Source organism: Canis lupus, chromosome 4, assembly GCF_048164855.1.
Source record: "Canis lupus baileyi chromosome 4, mCanLup2.hap1, whole genome shotgun sequence".
NCBI classification, from domain to species: Eukaryota; Metazoa; Chordata; class Mammalia; order Carnivora; family Canidae; genus Canis; species Canis lupus.
In genome coordinates, this window is record NC_132841.1 from 1285622 (window position 1) to 1304568 (window position 18947).

The 18947-nt window shown below is 39.8% G+C and overlaps 1 protein-coding gene across 3 annotated transcripts in view; it reads left to right on the top strand.

Moving 5' to 3' along the window:
* LOC140631707 (uncharacterized) overlaps positions 1 to 17355 on the top strand; it is a 42896-nt gene extending 25541 nt beyond the window's left edge. For all 3 annotated transcript variants that reach the window (XM_072822898.1, XM_072822899.1, XM_072822900.1), the window contains one exon: positions 11165 to 17355. In XM_072822898.1, coding sequence (XP_072678999.1) covers positions 11165 to 13398 — 2234 coding nt within the window. In that variant the 3' untranslated portion in view covers positions 13399 to 17355. The remainder of the gene's footprint in view (positions 1 to 11164) is intronic.
* Positions 17356 to 18947: the final 1592 nt, after the last annotated feature.

Here is an 18947-nt window from a genome sequence, read left to right on the forward strand (position 1 = left end):
CAGCTAGGATTGTTGAAACACACTTTCTGGCCCTCTGGCCCTTTTGGCGCCTTCGGGAATCCCAATTAAAGTTAGATTTTTCCTTCTGAGCCTGTCGTGTATTTCCATTAACTTTTCTTCATGATCTTTTAATTCTTTTTCTCTTTTTTCCTCAGCTACCTTCCTTACCATCAACTTGTCTTCTATGTCACTCACTCGTTGTTCTCCCTCATTAACCCTCTTCGTTAGGACCTCCATTTTGGATTGCATTCTCATTTGATTTTATTTATTTATTTTTAAAGATTTTATTTATTTATGCGTGAGAGACACACACACACAGAGAGGCAGAGACACAGGCAGAGGGAGAAGCAGGCTCCATGCAGGGAGCCTGACATGGGACTCAATCCCCCGTCTCCAGGATCAGGCCCTGGGCTAAAGGCAGGCACTAAACCTCTGAGCCACTGGGGCTGCCCTCTCATTTGATTTTAATATGGCCTGATTAGATCTAAATTCTGCAGTCATGAAGTGAGTCCTTTATGCTTTTTTCCAGAGCCACCAGTAGCTTTATAATTGTGCTTCTGAATTGTCTTTCTGACATCAAATTGTAATCTACATTCTGTAACTCTATGGGAGAGAACTCTTTCTGATTCTTTCTTTTGTTGTGAGTTTTTCCTTCTAGTCATTTTGCTCAGTGCAGAATAGCTAAAACCAAGTTGTACTGGAAAAAGGAAGGAAAAAGGAAAAAAAAGTGTGGGGAAACAAAGAAACAAAGAAAACAAAAAACAAAGAGGGGTATCCTCTTATTCTATATACTCTAAGTCCCTCGACTTCTGCTGGAGCTTTCCAGTGCTGCCTGATTAAGAACTTGCTCCTCCCCTGTCCTTTGAGCTGGTCTTCTGGGGGAGGGACCTGCTGTACTGATTCTCAGATGTGTGCAACTCAAGGAGCTGCCCTGCGCCTGCCAGGTACACGGTTCAGTGAGAGCTGTATATCACGTGAGGCCTCTGCTCCCTAGCGGCTCAACTCAGTCCCTGGCACAAGGTGACACCAGGAGGAACAACAATAGTGGCAGCGGACAGGTCTCCAGCCCTGGAGTCAGCTCCTGCAGTAACTACCATAATCTCCCAGTCTGCAGGGGGCTGGATGCTCCGGGGCGGGGAGTGCCGATCTGCACAGCTCAGCAGTGCTCGGTGGTAGGAGAGTCCTTGCTGTCCTGTCTCCTCCCAGCTTCTGCCTGTCCCAAGGTGAGTGCTGGAACCTGGGCTGTGTACCCCGGCGCCTTGGGATCTGGTGCCTGCAATGCTGGAATCTCGCTCCTGCAACGTGCAACCCCTCCGTGCAGATCCACCGTCTGAGCCGCAGCCTGAGTGACCCCCAGGGCCGCCACCCAGGGCAATTTACATGTTCAATGCAATGCCTATCAAAATACCATGGACTTTCTTCAGAGCTGGAACAAATCACCTTAAGATTTGTGTGAAATTAGAAAGGACCTCGAATAGCCAGGGGAATACTGTAAAAGAAAACCAGGGCCGAGGGCATCACAATGCCGGATTTCAAGTTGTACTACAAAGGTGTGATCATAAAGACACTATAGTACTGGGGGAGGAGGGGCAAGATGGCGGAAGAGTAGGGTCCCCAAGTCATCCGTCCCCACCAAATTACCTAGACAACTTTCAAATCATCCTGAAAACCTACGGATTTGGCCTGAGATTTAAAGAGAGAACAGCTGGAATGCTACAGTGAGAAGAGTTTATGCTCCTATCAAGGTAGGAAGACGGGAAAAAAAAAAGAAAGAAAGAAAGAAAAAGCATCCAAGAAGGAAGGGCCTCTCGAGGAGCCAGGCTAAGGCCGCGGGGCGAGCGCCCGCAGGACAGGAAAGCCCCGTCCGGGAGATGCAGTAGCTTCATCAATCTTCCTGGGCAGAAAGCGCTCCCAGGGAGTTGGAGCAGGATCCCAGGAGGGGTGGGGATGCCCTCAGGCTCCCGAGGGCATGAACAGAGGACCTGCGCCCTGGTGGGGAGTACACCACACACTGCGGCTGAGCTCCCTAAAGGGCTGCAGTGCGCTACTAGCGGGGCTTTGGGAACAGCTCAGGTGGCGGCTTCACCCAGAGGGAGCTGCTGCGGCCTAGGAGCACAAATCCAGCAGCGCAGGCGCCAGAACCCAGGGCGCCAGGGGACACAGCCCAGGATCCGTCACTCCCCTTGGGACAGGCAGAGGCCCGGAGGGACAGCCAGGACGCTCCGGTGACTGGGCGGCTCCGAGCTGTGCAGATTGGCGCCCCCACTCCCAGAGCACCCAGGCCCCTGCAGACTGAGAGCTGTGGTAGTTACTGCTGGAGCTGACTCTAGGGCTGGAGAGCTGGCCGCCACCGGTGGTGTTGTTCCTCCTGGGGCCTCACAGGATAAACAACTCCCACTGAGCCTCACAGTGGCCTCACAGGATAAACAACTCCCACTGAGCCCTGCGCCAGGCAGGGGGCTGAGCAGCTCCCCCAGGTGCTCACACCTGACAATCAACACAGCAGGCCCCTCCACCAAAAGACCAGCTAGAAAGACAGGGGAAAAACAAGTTACTGACCAAAGAGCACTGGAAAGTTCCAGGGGAAGTCGAGGGATTTATAATATATAGAATCAGAGGATACTCCCCCTTGTTTTTTGTTTTGTTTGCTTCCCCCCCCTTTTTTCTTTCTTTTTCTTTTTTTTTATTTTTCTTTCTTTTTTCTCTTCTCTCTTTTTCTCCTTTTCCCAGTAAAACTTGTTTTTGGCCACTCTGCACTGAGCAAAATGACTAGAAGGAAAATCTCACCTCAAAAGAAAGAATCAGAAACAGTCCTCTCTCCCACAGACTTACAAAATTTGGATTACAATTCAATGGCAGAAAGCCAATTCAGAAGCACAATTATAAAGCTACTGGTGGCTCTAGAAAAAAGCATAAAGGACTCAAGAGACTTCATGACTGCAGAATTTAGATCTAATCAGGCAGAAATTAAAAACCATTAAATGAGATGCAATCCAAGCTAGAGGTCCTAATGATGAGGGTTAATGAGGGAGAAAAACGAGTGAGTGACATAGCAGACAAGTTGATGGCAAGGAGGGAAACTGAGGAAAAAGAAAAACAATTGAAAGATCATGAGGATAGGTTAAGAGAAATAAAGGACAACCTCAGAAAGAAAAATCTACATTTAATTGGGGTTCCCGAGAACGCCAAAAGGGCCAGAGGGCCAGAATATGTATTTGAACAAATCATACCTGAAAATTTTCCTAATCTGGGAAGGGAAACAGGCATTCAAATCCAGGAAATAGAGAGGTTCCCCCACTAAAATCAATAAAAACTGTTCAACACCCCGACACTTAATTGTGAAACTTGCAAATTCCAAAGATAAAGAGGAAATCCTTAAAGCAGCAAATGACAAGAAACAGGGACTGAGTAGGTATCATGACACTAAATTCATATTTTTCAATAGTAAATCTGAACGTGTATGAGCTTAATGACCCCATGAAAAGGTGCAGGGTTTCAGACTGGTTAAAATAGCAAGACCCATCTATTTGCCATCTATAAGAGACTCATTTTAGACCTAAGGACACCTACAGCCTGAAGATAAAAAGTTGGAGAACCATTTACCATTCAAATGGTTCTCAAAGGAATGCAGGGGTAGCCATCCTTATGTCAGATAAAGTTTATCCCGAAGACTGTAGTAAGAGATGAAGAGGGACACTATATCATACTTAAAGGATCTGTCCAACAAAAGGACCTAACAATCCTGAATATTTATGCCCCTAATATGGGAGCTGCCACGTACATCAATCAATTAATAACCAAAGGTAAGATATACTTCGCTAATAATACACTTATACTAGGAGACTTGAACACAGCACTCTCTGTGATTGACGGATATTCTAAGCACAACATCTCCAAAGAAATAAGAGCATTAAATGATACACTGGACCAGATGGATTTCACAGATATTTACAGAACTTTACATCCAAATACAACTGAATACACATTCTACTCAGGGGCACATGGAATTTTCTCCATAATAGACCACATACTGGGTCACAAATCAGGTCTTAATGGATACCAAAAGGATTGGGATTATCCCCTGCATATTTTCAGACCATAATGCTTTGAAACTAGAACTAAACCACAAGATGTTTGGAAGAAATTCAAACTTGTGGAGGTTTAAGACCATCCTGCCAAAAGATGAAAGAGTCAACCAGGAAATTAGAGAAGAATTTAAAAGAATCATGGAAACTAATGAGAATGAAGATACAACCGTTCAAAATCTTTGGGAAATAGCAAAAGCAGTCCTGTAGGGGAAATATATCACAATACAAGCATCCATCTAAAAACTGGAAAGAAATCAAAACCAAAGGTAACCTTGCACCTAAAGGAACTCGAGAAAGAACAGCAAATAGATCCTACACCCAACAGAAGAAGAGAGTTAATAAAGATTCGAGCAGAATTCAATGAAATAGAGACCAGAAGAAATGTGGAATAGATCAACAAAACCAGGAGTTGATTCTTTAAAAGAATTAATAAGATAGATAAACCATTATCCAGCTTTATTAAAAAGAAGAAAGACTCAATAAAATCAGGAATGAAAAAGGAGAGATCACCACCAATACCAAGGAAATACAAACGATTTTAAAAACGGATTATGGGAAGCTCTATGCCAATAAATTAGGAATCTAATTCTAATCTAATCTAATCAATCTAATCTTCTAATTCTTAGAATTAGACCCATTTCTGGAAAATCACAAACTATGGAAACTGGAACAGGAAGAAATAAAAAACCTGAACAGGCTGATAACCAGGGAGGAAATTGAAGCAGTCAACAAAAACCTCCGAAGACACAAAAGTCCAGAGCCAGATGGCTGCCCAGGGGAATTCTATCAAACATTTAAAGAAGAAACCATACCTATTCTCCTAAAGCTGTTCAGAAAGATAGAAAGAGATGGAATACTTCCAAACTCGTTCTATGAGGCCAGAATTACCTTATTCCAAAACCAGACAAAGACCCCACCAAACAGGAGAATTATAGACCAATATCCCTGATGAACACTCATGCTAAAATTCTCAACAAGATACTAGCCAGTAGGATCCAACCATACATTAGGAAGTACAAGGCTGGTTCAACACTCCTAAAGCAATCAATGTGATAGATCATATCAACAAGAGAACAAAACAAGAACCATATGATCCTCTCCATAGATGCAGAGAAAGCATTTCCAGATTGCCTAATTTGTTGGTGTATAGCTGCTCGTAATCCGTTTTTAAACTCATTTTTATTTCCTTGGTATTGATTGTGATCTCTGCTCTTTCATTCATGAGTTTATTAATTTGAGTCTTTTTTCTTTTTAATAAGGCTGGCTTGGGGTTTATCTTATTAATTCTTTCAAAGAACCAACTCCTCACTTTGTTGATCTGTTCTATAGTTCTTCTGGTCCTTATTTCATTGAGTTCTTCTCAAATCTTTATTCTCTCTTCTTCTGCTCTGTGTAGGTTTTATTTTCTGTTCTTTCTCCAGTTCAATTAGGTGCAAGGTTAGCTTGTGTATAAGTGTTTTCCAGTTTTTTGAAGGAGAAGTATATTGCAATGTACTTTCCCTCTTAGGTCTGCTTTTGCTGTATACTAAAGATTTTGAAGGGTTGTATCTTCATTTGCATTAGTTTCCACTAAGCTTTTTAATCCTTCTCTAATTTCCTGTTTTACCCATTCGTCTTTTAGGAGGATGTTCTTTAACCTCCACGTGATTGAGTTTCTTTCAAATTTCTTCTTGGGATTGAGTTCTAATTTCAAAGCATTATCTTCTGAAATTATGCAGGGGAGAATCCCAATCTTTTGGTATCCATTGAGGCCTGGTAAGTGGTCTATTCTGGAGAAAGTTCCATCTGCACTTGAGAAGAATGTGTATTCCATTGTGTTCTGATGGAAAGTCCTGTACATATCTCTGAAATGGATCTGGTCTAGTGTATCATTTAAAGCCCTTGTTTCTTTGGTGATGTTGTGCTTTTATATGTCATTTGCAGAAAGTATCACGTTGAAGTCTCCTACTATTAGTGTATTATTATCGAAGTATGTCTTTACTTAAGTTATTAATTGATTGATATACTTGGCTGCTCCCACATTGGGGCATAAATATTCATGATTATTATGTGTTCTTGTTGGATAAACCCTTTAAGTATGATATAGTGTCCCTCTTCATCTCTTACTGCAGCCTTTGGGATAAACTTTAATTTATCTGATATGAAGATTGCTACTGCAGCTTTCTTTAGAGGACCATTTGGGAAATGGTTCTCCAACCTTTCGTTTTCAGGCTGTCGGTGTCCTTAGGTCTAAATAAGTCTCTTATAGACAGCAAATGGATGTGTCTTGCTTTTTTATCCAGTCTTAAACCCAGCATCTTTTGATGGGATCATTTAGCCCATTCACATTCAGAGTAACTATTGAAAGATATGAATTTAGTGTCATCGTAATACCTATTCAGCCCCTGTGTTTTGGACTCTTTCTTTGGGCTTCCTCTTTCTTTTACAGGGTCCCCCTTAATATTTCTTGCAGAGCTCGTTTGGTGGTCATATATTCTTTCAGTTTCTGACTATCTTGCTTGGAAGCTCTTTATCTCTCCTATTCTGATTGAGAGTCTTGCTGGATAAAGTATTCCTAGTTGCATGTTCATTTTATATCCTGAATATATCCGGCCAGGCCTTTCTGGCCTGCCATATCTCTGTGGAGAGATCTGCTATTAATCTGATATTTCTCCCCAAGAGTTAAGAATCTCTTGTCTTTTGCTACTTAAGGATTTTCTCTTTATCTTTGGAATTTGCAAGTTTCACTGTTAAATGTTGAGGTGCTGAACGTTTTTTATTCATTTTGGGATGTCTCCTCTATCTCCTGATCTGAATGCCTGTTCATCCCTAAATTAGGGAAATTCTCAGCTGTGATTTGTTCAAATATGCTTTCTGGTCCTCTGGCCCTCTTATCACTTTCTGGAACCCCAAGTATATGTACATTCTTCCCTCTCAGGCTATCATTTATTTCCCTTAACTTTTCCTCATGGTCCTTTAATTATTTTTCTCTTTTTTTCCTCAGCTTTCTCCCTTAACATCAACTTGTCTTTTATGTAGCTCATTCTTTCCTCCACCTCATTAACTCTGTTCATTGGGACATCTAGTTTGAATTGCATCTCATTTGATCTATTTTTACTATTGGCCTGATTAGATCTCAATTTTGCAGTAACAAGGTCTTAGAGTCCTTTATGCTCTTTTCCAGAGCCACCAGTAGCTTTAAAATTGTGCTTCTGAATTAGCTTTCTCATATCAAATTGTAATCCATATTCTGTAACTCTTTGGCAGAGAGTACTGATTCTGCTGCTTTCTTTTGTGGTGAATTCTTCCTTCTAGTCATTTTGCTCAGTGCATAGTGGCTGTATGAGCGGGCTGAGTCAAGAATATCAACCACAACCTAAGTAAAATACACCCTAGATGATTCCGAAGAGGTTAGAAACTAGAAAATGAAAACAAACATCAGAACAAAATAAAACAAAAGGACCTTTAAAGTGAAAAAGAAATTTTAAAGTAAGTAGTAAAAAAATAAATGGCCAACAATTCCAAAGAAGAAAAAAAAATAAAAGGAAAAAAGTGAAGAGTAAAAGAGGAAAGAAAATAAAAATAGGGACGCCTGGGTGGCTGGGACGCCTGGGTGGCTCAGCGGTTGAGTCCCACATCGGGCTCCCTGTGTGGAGCCTGCTTCTCCCTCTTCCTGTGTCTCTGCCTCTCTCTCTTTTTCTGTGTCTCTCATGAATAAATAAATAAAATATTTTTTAAAAAAAATAAATATATAATTTTAAAAAATAAGAGGAAAGAGATGAAAACAAAAAATAAAGAAAAATAAAAAAGGGGTGGGAGGGACTGGGAAATGGTGGTGGTGAAGAAGTTGTAGTGGAGGGAGAATGTAGTTTACCTGGGGGTCCTTGAGGGTGATCGTCTTGGTTCTGAGTCTATTACGTTCTGTATGTTAGAAGATGCTCCATCCCAAATTTATATAAGCCGGCAATACTTGCAGAAAGCCCCAACCTTGACCACCCAAACATAAACGAGATAAAAGAGGCGGGGCAGAATGGGAATGAAGAGAGAATATAATCTCATAGAATGAACCAGCTCGGGTTCCACTTGGTCCTGGTTGCATGCTGGTCATATTTCGATGGTATTAACTTCGTCCATTGTAGAACAAAAAAAGGCAGAGGAAACAAAAGCACAAAACAAATCTCGTGTCTCGTATATCTCCCAAAATTAAATTGAGTATGTTGATGGGAATCCAGAAGTGAAAAATATATCTAAGACATGTAATTATAGAAATATGAAAATCAGAAAGGAAGAAACTTAAAAATGAAGTGGTGGTAAAATATTGTAGTTGAGGTGGGAAAAGAGAAAAAATATTGGAAAATTTTAGTCTGATAAAAAACTAGTTGTAATGGAAAAAGGGGAAAAATTTTTTTAAGAAATGGGGGGACTCTCTTGTTTTGTATATTACAAGTCCCTCAACCTCCCCTGGAGCTTTCTAGCACTGCTTGTGAAGAACTTGTTCTTCTCCTGTGCCTCCAGCTAGTTCTGGTGTAGGGGTCTGCTGTGCTGATTCTCCAGTGCGTGTTCCTGGGTAGAGATGCCCCGCCCCTTGTCTGTAGACATCCTACCAAGCACCTGCCAGATACCAGGCTCAGTGTGAGCTGTTTATCCTGTGAAGCCTCCATTCCCTAGCAGCCCCACCTCTCCCAGGCAAGTGGTGAAACAAGGATGAAAAACAACAATGGTGGCAGCCAGATCTCCAGCTCTGCAGTCAGTTCCCTGCTAGTAATTAACCACAGTGTCCCAGTCTGCACTGGCCTATTTGCTCCCAGGGCAGCGAGGGTACATTGATCTGCACAGCTTGAGGACGCTTAGCATCAGGATTGTTCTCGCTGTCCTGTGCCCTCCTCGCTTCTGCCTGTCCCAGGGGGAACACAGGGTCATGGGCCTTGTATGCTGGGCGCCCTGGGATCCAGGGCCCTGTGCTGCTGGAACTGTGCTCCTAGAGGTCGTGGCTCCGGAAGGCAGTAGGGCAGACACCTCTGTCCGGAACCGGCCCGCCTAACCAACTGGCTTCTCTCAAATGCCCCGTGGGCTGTGTGCTCTAGCCTTTTACCGAGATTGGTCTGCAGTTTGTAGTGTGGTTTTCTCCGGGCGCCCCTCCTCTATTAGTGACTCTGGGAAACTGGAGGCTTCATTGTCCCTCCTGTAGTTCTTCCTGATTTCCCTCCTAAGCACTTTTCTGTCCGGGAAAACTCCAGTGGCGATTTTTAAAGTTCCTGCTTCTCCAGGGCTGGGATTTCCTGTCCAGGAGTCTCTCACCACCCCGCTTTTGCCTGGCTCCTCGCATTCCCCCTCCCCCACTTGATTCTTTTTTATTCTATTTTTTCCTACCTTCCTACCTTGCTAGAAGCAAAAACCCTTTTGTAGTGTTCTGGGTATTCTCTCTTTAAATCTCAGATTGAATTCCTAGGTGTTCAGGATGTTTTGAAAGTTATCTAGGTAAGTTGGTGAGACCAGGTGAATTGAGGACCCCTACTCTTCCACCATCTTGCCCCATCTGTCAAAATAAATTGTTATTTTCTTAAATCTAAGAAGTCATAGGTTATAACTGGTCCGTTTTGTGATAGAACACCAGGAAAAAACTGTTTTGCTCATTATATGGTGGCCTGCTGATCACATATCTGTGATCAATTGCAAGATGCATTCTGATTTTAAAACATTAAATATGCATATAAAAATATAGTATATTACAAAGCAGTGTTACCTATGGTTGTTTTAAAACAGCTTGCCTACACAGGAACTACTTTTAGATTTATAATAGAAGGTTTGAACATTTTGAAAGTAGGAAGATTTGAAAAGGCATTCTTGGAGGTTTAGAATAATATTGTTATTATGTCATTTTCCTACATCCTAGCCTTGGCTTTGAGTGAGAGTACACACTTTGACCTTGTGGTCAAGAATGAGTAATTTAATGAGACAACTGACTAAACTGACGCAGAGGATATTGACCGGGGTGTTTTACAACATCAACTTGAAAATCTGATGTGCATTTAGTTGGTGTACGTTTGTTTGCTAAGTGACAACTTGTAACAGTTTTCCATGGGGTACTTGGCTTGGGCCAGTGGTTTTTTAGTTTCAGATAGACTTTGTTCAATTGAGTAGCAAATGTGGACGATATTCATAAAATGGTAAATCAACATTAATGTTACTCATTTTTCGGATTTTGTTGAAAAATATGATCCTTAAATTCTGGTGATAAATAGGAACCTAATATGTGAGATGTGAAAGATAAAACAAAATTAAGTATTAGCACTTTGGCACTGGTAATGCTGTTTTAAGGGAAAGCAAGTGAACATAAATGCGATTATCATGATAGGTTCAGCTGTTGAGTGGCTATAGTAGAGCAATATGAAGGTATCAAAACCAAAATAGAATGATTCATCAGATCTATGTTGGCACAATATTACTTAATTTGATATTGTCTTATACTTTATTTTGGAAGTTGGCATTCCTATAAATTATAGTTGGGAGGGAAGTTAGAGTACAATCCGATGACTCTTAAATATAAGGTCATTGGCACATTTAGAAATTTATGTGTTTGTTGTGTAGGATAGAAATTCAAGAGGAAGCATGAAAACTTGTTTGGATGCTATGAAAACAATATAGGTTTGAGGGTATTAGACCTACTCTGTAGTCTGTCTCCTTAATGTCTCATATTTTCCCCATGAGCACCTTTGTTTACTGGTTTTTCTTGCGATTCCAGTTACTTTTCATTAGCTCAGTTAGACTCCTCTTATTTTCTGTGATTTTTCTCCTACCTCGATCTGTCACTCGTGTAGAATCTTTCATCCTCTTTTCACCGCTTCAATTTATATCTTCAGTTCTCTACCCATTATGAACATTTTATTTATAAAGTGCTGAATAATTATACATCTGCATGTTAATAGTTTTTCTCTCTTTTTCCACATGTTTTCTCAAACTGGGTCAGGAAAAAGCATCCTTGATCCTGTGAGATTACTGAAACCAAGAATCAAATATATAATAGAACATTTGTATGTTAATCTAATTCCATTAGAACTATAAAATTCTTATGGTTTGTTCAATATTTTTATTTCTAGAAGACAACAAAGTTCATTACCTAACAGAGAGAATCCAGAAATACCAAGACAAATATTTCCCACAACTTTTATTCAGCAACAAAAAACTGTCCTCAGAGAAAGTTTATGCTTTAAGAAAATTGTCTGATATGAGTACAAATTGTGTTCCTTCAAGAAAAGTGCCCTTCAAATATGACTTAAATGGAATGAATTTGGAAAATATTTTAATATCAATTGGTAGTAATAGAACTTCTTCAAGAAAAAAGCCTCATGTATCAAATGTATATGAGAAATTACTTGATATTAAGCAGGCAAAACCTCATACTGAAGAGATTTCTTATCAAAATAATCAATATGAGAAAGCCCTGAGTCATAAGAATGGTATAATTCAGCACTTAAATACTCAGTCTTCAGAGAAGATTTCAAAATATGGTGGTGGAAAGTCCATAGGAAAAAAGACCACAATAATTCCACACAGGGAAATTGACACAAGAGAAAAACTCTGTGAATATAATGGACATGGAGAAACCTGTGAGAAATTAACTCTTTTGAAATGTTATGGGGTCCACATGGAAATAAAACAATATGAAAGCAATCAAGTTGAAAATAATTTCAAAAGGGTGTCACATTTCACTCAAGTTCAGAAAAAACAGAGACATCAGGATCTCTTCAAATGTAGTGAGTGTGAGAAAACATTCAACTACAAGTCAAACCTCATAGTGCATCAGAGAACACACACAGGAGAGAAACCCCTTGAGTTTAATTTATATAGGAAAACAAGTCACAAATCAGCTGTCACGGATTATCAGTTAACATATATGGAGGAGAAACTTTATAAATGTCATGAATGTGGGAAGTCCTTTTGCAGGAAATCCTCTCTCACTCGACATGAGGGAATGTATAAAGGGGGGAAACCCCATGAGTGTAATGCATGTGGAAAAACTTTCTGTAAGAAGTCAGCCTTCACTCAACATCAGAAAACTCATGCAGGAGAGAAACACTTCCAATGTAATGAACGCAGTAAGACTTTCCATTGGCAGTCAGGCATTAAGGTACTTAAGAGAATCCACACAGGAGAGAAACGCTTCCAATGTAATGAATGTGGCAAAACTTTCCATTGGCAGTCAGATGTTAAGCTACATCAGAGAATTCACACAGGAGAGAAACCCTTTCAGTGTAGTAAGTGTGACAAAACTTTCTATCGACAGGCAGATGTTAATGCACATCAGAGAATTCACACAGGAGAGAAGCGCTATCAGTGTAATGAATGTGGTAAAACTTTCTATTGGCAGTCAGATGTTCATGCACATCAAAGAACTCACACAGGAGAGAAACCCTTTCAATGTAATGAATGTGGTAAATCTTTTCATCGGCAGTCGGATGTTAATGTTCATCAGAGAACTCACACAGGAGAGAAACGCTTTCAGTGTAAGGAATGTGGTAAAACTTTCTATCGGCAGTCAGATGTTAATGCACATCAGAGGATTCACACGGGACAGAAACCCTTTCAGTGTAAGGAATGTGGTAAAACTTTCTATCGGCAGGCAGACGTTAATGTGCATCAGAGAACTCACACAGGAGAGAAACGCTTTCAATGCAAGGAATGTGGTAAAACTTTCTTTCGGCAGTCAGAAGTTAATGTACATCAGAGGACTCACACAGGAGAGAAGCCCTTTCAGTGTACTGAGTGTGGTAAAACTTTTTATCGGCAGTCAGATGTTAATGCACATCAGAGAATTCACACAGGAGAGAAACCTTATAAATGTAATCAATGTGGGAAGTCCTTTTATGAGAAGTCATCCCTCACCCGACATGAGAGAACTCACACAGGGGAAAAGCCCTATGAATGTAATGAATGTAGGAGAACCTTCTGCCAGAAGTCAGCCCTCACTCAACATTGGAGAACTCACACAGGAGATAGACCCTTTCAATGCAATGTATGCGGTAAAACTTACCGTCATCTGTCAGCCATCAATGTACATCAGAGAACTCACACAGGAGTGAAACCCTTCCAGTGTAATGACTGTGAGAAATCTTTTCTTACAAAGTCGACTCTTACTAATCATCAGAGAACTCATACAGGGGAAAAACCCTTTGAGTGTAATGAATGTGGGAAGAGTTTCCGTCATAAATCTACCCTCACTACCCATCTGAGAATTCACTCAGGAGAGAAGCCTTATAAATGCTGTGAATGTGGAAAAACTTTCGGCCGGAAATCAGCCCTTAGGAATCATCAAGGAATTCACATAGGGTAGAAACCCTATAGCAGAAAAACTTGCTATATTTTTCACAATACTCATTTCTCTTTCTTTGTAGTTAACACAACTTGTCAAGATTTTCTAGCCTTCTTTCCATTCATGTAAAGCCATATGACCTCTGAATCAGAGTATGAGCACACATTCCAACCCTATAGAAGACCTCATTTGGGATTTTTCCTATTTCCATTTTTCTTTCCTTATTCAAGGGTAATGGAGATCACCCTCAGGGTAACTTGGGAGCTAGTTATTAGAGATTACAGAATCACAAGGTGGAAGAAATCAGGGTTCTGTGCAGAGTTCTGCCTTCTCTAACATCACTTGTAAGTCTTGTCATGAACCAGAAAGAAATTTCAGTTTTGTTTGGCCATTTATGTATAGGACTTTTTATTGTCATAGTATATGCTAGTCATCTCTTATCTCATATATCTTATGAATGTAATGAAGGTATGAGAAATTCTCTATGTCAGAGAATTCATTAGGGGGGAAACTGTTCTCATTATCCTACATTTTAATAAACTTCCATCAACAAGTCAAACATTTTGTAAATCAGAAATCTACAAATGAAAACCCCCCAAAATGAAATGAATGTAGGAAATTTTTCACAAAGAAGCTACATCTGATTAGTCATCAGATTATTGAGAGTAGAATAAAATCTAATAACTTGGAAAACATTTCAAGATTTCTTTATTGGAGCATATATAACAAAAAATTATCAGTTTAGGAAGTGAAGAAAGCCTCCTCATCTAGAAATAATCTTATACTAGAAGCAGTGTTTTGGATGCAGCAGTAAATAGCTTATTAATAATCTAACACGAAATATTTATCTGGCCATTATGCTCAACAAAGGATATGTAGTTTTCAGAAGGCACAAATGAGTTGAGTCATCAAAGTAACAGCACTAAGTGTCACATAGTGACATTCACTATGTGAATAATCATAGCCTCTGAGCTTTGTCAGATTTATACATATGAGTGTACTCTATAACTGCTACTTTCTGAATGCTTGATTTTTGTTTTGGACTCCAAAATAGTTGGAGCAGGAACAATGCACCCTTACCTAAATAACTTTTGTAACATACACAACAATTTCTGACACTAAATACTCTTGTTGCTCCATCATATACTTAGGCCACAATAGATATTTTTAAAAGAAACCTTGAACGCATGAAATGCTATGTATCATATGTGTTTTCTACTTTTTGGTGGCATATGTAAATCCGTATAGACATTGTTAACCAACTATTCTTTTAGTAAATGAGCCCAATAATGACTAATCAAGATTTACTTGAAGTATGCAATGATTCAGCAAACCATTGTTTATAGTACACATCTGAATTTTCAAAATTGGTTTTGAACAGTAGTACTTATTATACTGTACAGATTGAAAACAGGGCCCATTGAAGACATTTTCCCCATTTTATATTTGTGCTATGTCCAAACTATATGCTTATGTAGGTTTTAAGTGTGAAGTGCAGATTTTATGTGAGCAAAAAACTATCTACATTTGTATTTAGTGTGGTAGAATGCCACATTTTTCCTTCTACAATTATACACTTTTTTTCAAACAGGTTGTTCTATGTCTTTCACTTATTTGAGTGTTCTTTGTTGTGGTTTAATCTTTTTGCCTCAATTTCCTCATCTGCAAAATGGAGATAATATTGTCTACCTCATAGATACTGAATAGTTTGGATCAGAGTTTTCTGTTATTAGAACTTAAAGCATTTATGTTTATAACTCGAACATTAGAAATAAAAAGTTTGTCATTAAAAAAAAAAAAGATTTGGGGATCCCTGGGTGGCGCAGCGGTTTGGCGCCTGCCTTTGGCCCAGGGCGCGATCCTGGAGACCCGGAATCGAATCCCACGTCGGGCTCCCGGTGCATGGAGCCTGCTTCTCCCTCTGCCTATGTCTCTGCCTCTCTCTCTCTCTCTGTGTGACTATCATAAATAAATAAAAATAAAAATAAAAAAAGATTTGTCAACCCATAGTATAAAATGTATTTCTGCTTCTTGAGTTGATACAAGAAGATTCTTATTAGAACTCACTATTTTGTGTTTAAAACATGAAACACGTATTTAAAGTAAATGGAATAATCTATTGATCTCTTTCTGTTGATAGTTAAATATGTAAACTAAAGATCCAACTTTGATTTTTTTTTTCCCAAATGAGCAGACAACTGTCTTTCAATTTTGATTATTTCACCCCTATTTCACTGATTTCAAACCACAGTTATATTGTATACAGAGTTATCTTTTGATGTGGCTGTTAAGTCTCTAGGCCTTACATTCCTTTCCTCATTATTCTACTGCTGGTGCACAATCCAGTTGGGCCAACTATAGGACACCACCCTCCTTCCCCACACTGATTTTACTGCTGTTCATTCTGCTTTTCGCCACTATGTATAAACTCCGTGAATTTCAGTGATTCCAGTAACATTTTGTCATATCTCACTTTGTGCCTTATCCTGAACACTATTGCTTTACTAAAACCAGCATAATGGTTTTGAATTATGTCCATGTTTATACATGTAGCTCTTGTTATTTTTAGCATCTTCTACTCTGTTCTATTAAAACAAGTTAATTCTGTTGAAAGGCATCTTGTTTCTAATTTTTCATGATTACAAACATTACCATTTTGGAGAATGTGTATTTATTTTATGCAGAGTAGGGCTGAATCTTCAACCCACAGTGAGAAAAACATTTTAGTGACTCCCTATAAATACAAACATTTGTTGATTCAATCAGCATTTGTTAGTTACTTATTAAATAGAAGGCAATGTACAACAGTGGAACATAAGTTTTACTCTTCCTGAGATTAAATTCCAGTGAAACATATCAGGATTGTCAGAAGACAGAAACCATAACAATGATTTGAACGCACACAATATGATACAAAGAATTGTTAAACTTGGTGCACAATTGTTCACAAAGGATCTGAAAGGGGAAAAGGGAGCAGAGAGAGATTGTGAAGATAGCAGGAATCTGAAAGTAAAACAAAAGTCAAATGTATTACTAAGATAGCAACTGCAGGAAGCAGCTACCAGTTCTAGGCTGGTCAAATGAAAGGAACAGGGGAGGCGAGGCATCCCTCAGAGCTGAAGTGCAGCCCCCCAAAAGGAACCTATTCCATTGATGTGGGTATCTGAGTCCAGAGGAGAGACCTCATGGGATTGGGGCCCATTTTGGCCAGGGAGAGAGTGCTGGCTGCCTGGCACTGGATCTGATGGGGCATGATGAAGCTGGTGTACAAGTGTTAGAAAACTGAATTTAGCTGCTGCTCTCAGAAGGCCTATATGCCTGACTGGGTGAAGCAGCATTGCTAAGATGCTGACAGCACCAGAGGGATGGGAAGCCCACAGGAAACAAACGGGAAGAAGCATGTCCATTTGCCCTCCATCTTTGTGGTCCTCAAGTGTATGCTGTTGGCCAAGCATGACAGCTGGTAAAACATAAGTGTGATTACAATGGAGAACCTTGGCTGACCCAACCCAGTCAAGCAATTGAAGTTAACATAAATAATACTGACATTTGGTATTCAATAGTATTGAATTTGTGTACCATCTACTAGGATGCAATGAGAATACAGCCAAAAGTGCACAACCGGAGTCTAAGCAGGAGGGAACCATCAAACAAACTCCTTTTGAGGTGCACTATTTGAATAAATGGCTTGTAATCTTCAAACATAACAAGTTCATGTAAGTCAGGAAAACTGAGAAAGTGTTCCAAGTTGAAAGAGACTGAAAGAAATGGGATATTGTAATGCATCATTCTGGATTAAATCATTTTGCTGTGAAAGAAGTGATTCAGAGAATGGGTGAAACATGAATGGGGTCTGAGGATTAGGTGGTAGATATTAGTGTTTCCTGATTTTGATGATTGGAATGTGATATATTCTGTTAACTAAAGCATATGAACAATATGCTCTCAATAATTTAGAGAATAAAAGGCTATTTGTACTATTGTTGCAAACTTTTTCTAAATTTAAAATTATTCCCAAAGAATAATGTATTTTGTCCTTGATAAATAAATTATGTAATCTTTATTTCTTTAACTTAGTTAATAGTGTTAAGCTATAAATTAAAATAGGAGGTTGGTCAAAAATTAAACTAGTTCTAAGATCTTCTCTAGAGGAAGCCCATGTATTCAGAGCAGAAGAGACAGACTCTGAGTTGATTACCATGGACCTATAACTCATGCCTGTCCTGTGTTCTTCTTCACACATGGGTCTTTGGTTACTTTCTTAGAAAAGTAAAGGAAGTTGGAGGATATTGACAGCTGTGACTGGTGCCCGTGTTTAGTCCTTAGTTATGGTCTCTGGGCTCAGGTATTTTGTTCCTGGGCTGGTACCAACCAATGTACTAGGAGAAAGAGTCATTATAAATGTCTGGTGGGGAGGACTGGGTGGCTGGGTTATCTTAGGTAGCCCCCTCTCTCTGCCCTCTGTATAATGACTAAACATATATTATCAAACATTACCTAAGTGTCAGGCCCTGTGCTAGAAATTGTCAAATTTAACTCTTACTAAGCCAGGAGAGTGTGAGTGAATGACTGAGTAATGACATTGAGAATGTGGATCAGGATCCCATGGAAGGTAGGAGCTAAGGGTTGGAGCCTCCTAGCATCCTTAGTGTGACTAGAAACTGTAAACCCCATGTTGTCTAATTGTCCATCTTAGTTTATTCAGGCTGGATGACAAAGTCCATGGACTAGATGGTTTATAAACAACAGATATTCATTTCTGACACTTCTGGAGGCTGGGAAGTCTAAGATCTCAGTGCTGGCAGAATTTGTGTCTGCTGAGCCCCTGCTTCCTGGTTCATAGAAGCCTGTTTTGTCCCTGTGTCCTCACGTGACAGAAAGACATGGTGATGGATCTCTCTGGGGTTTCTTTTATATGGGCAATAATCCCATTCATGAGGGCTCCACTCTCATGATCTAATCATCCCCCAAAGCCCCACCTCCAAATATTATATTGGGATTAGTTTTCCACATGAGTTTTTTGGAGGGAACAGGTGGTATGGGACATAAACATTCAATCTATAGCATTATTTATTTTTTATTATTTTTATTTTATAAATAATACTGGAGTATGTTTTTTAAAATTACAGCTATTCCTTTCTTTTCCCTTCCTTTCCCAGCACAAGGAAAGCAGTCCCATTGCAGGTCAGTCACGGGAAGAGAGCTCCACGCAGAGGAACAGAATTGTACAACTGTTCATAGCACAGAGTCATGGGACACTGGGGAGTTGGCTGTTAAGGAGATTATAGATAGAGGAAATTTTTGGCATGGTTGGAGATTGATTACATTGAGGGAAAGATGAATGTATTGAAAATGAGAGCCAGGCAGCCTGGTGGCTCAGCGGCTTAGCGCCACCTTCAGCCTAGGGTGTGATCCTGGAATCCCGGGATTGAGTCCCCCGTCAGGCTTCCTGCGTGGAAGCCTGCTTCTCCCTCTGCCTGTGTCTGTTCCTCTCTCTGTATAGCTCATGAATAAATAAATAAAATCTTTTAAAAAAAGAAAATGAGAGCCACGCTTCTACCTGTTGAAAA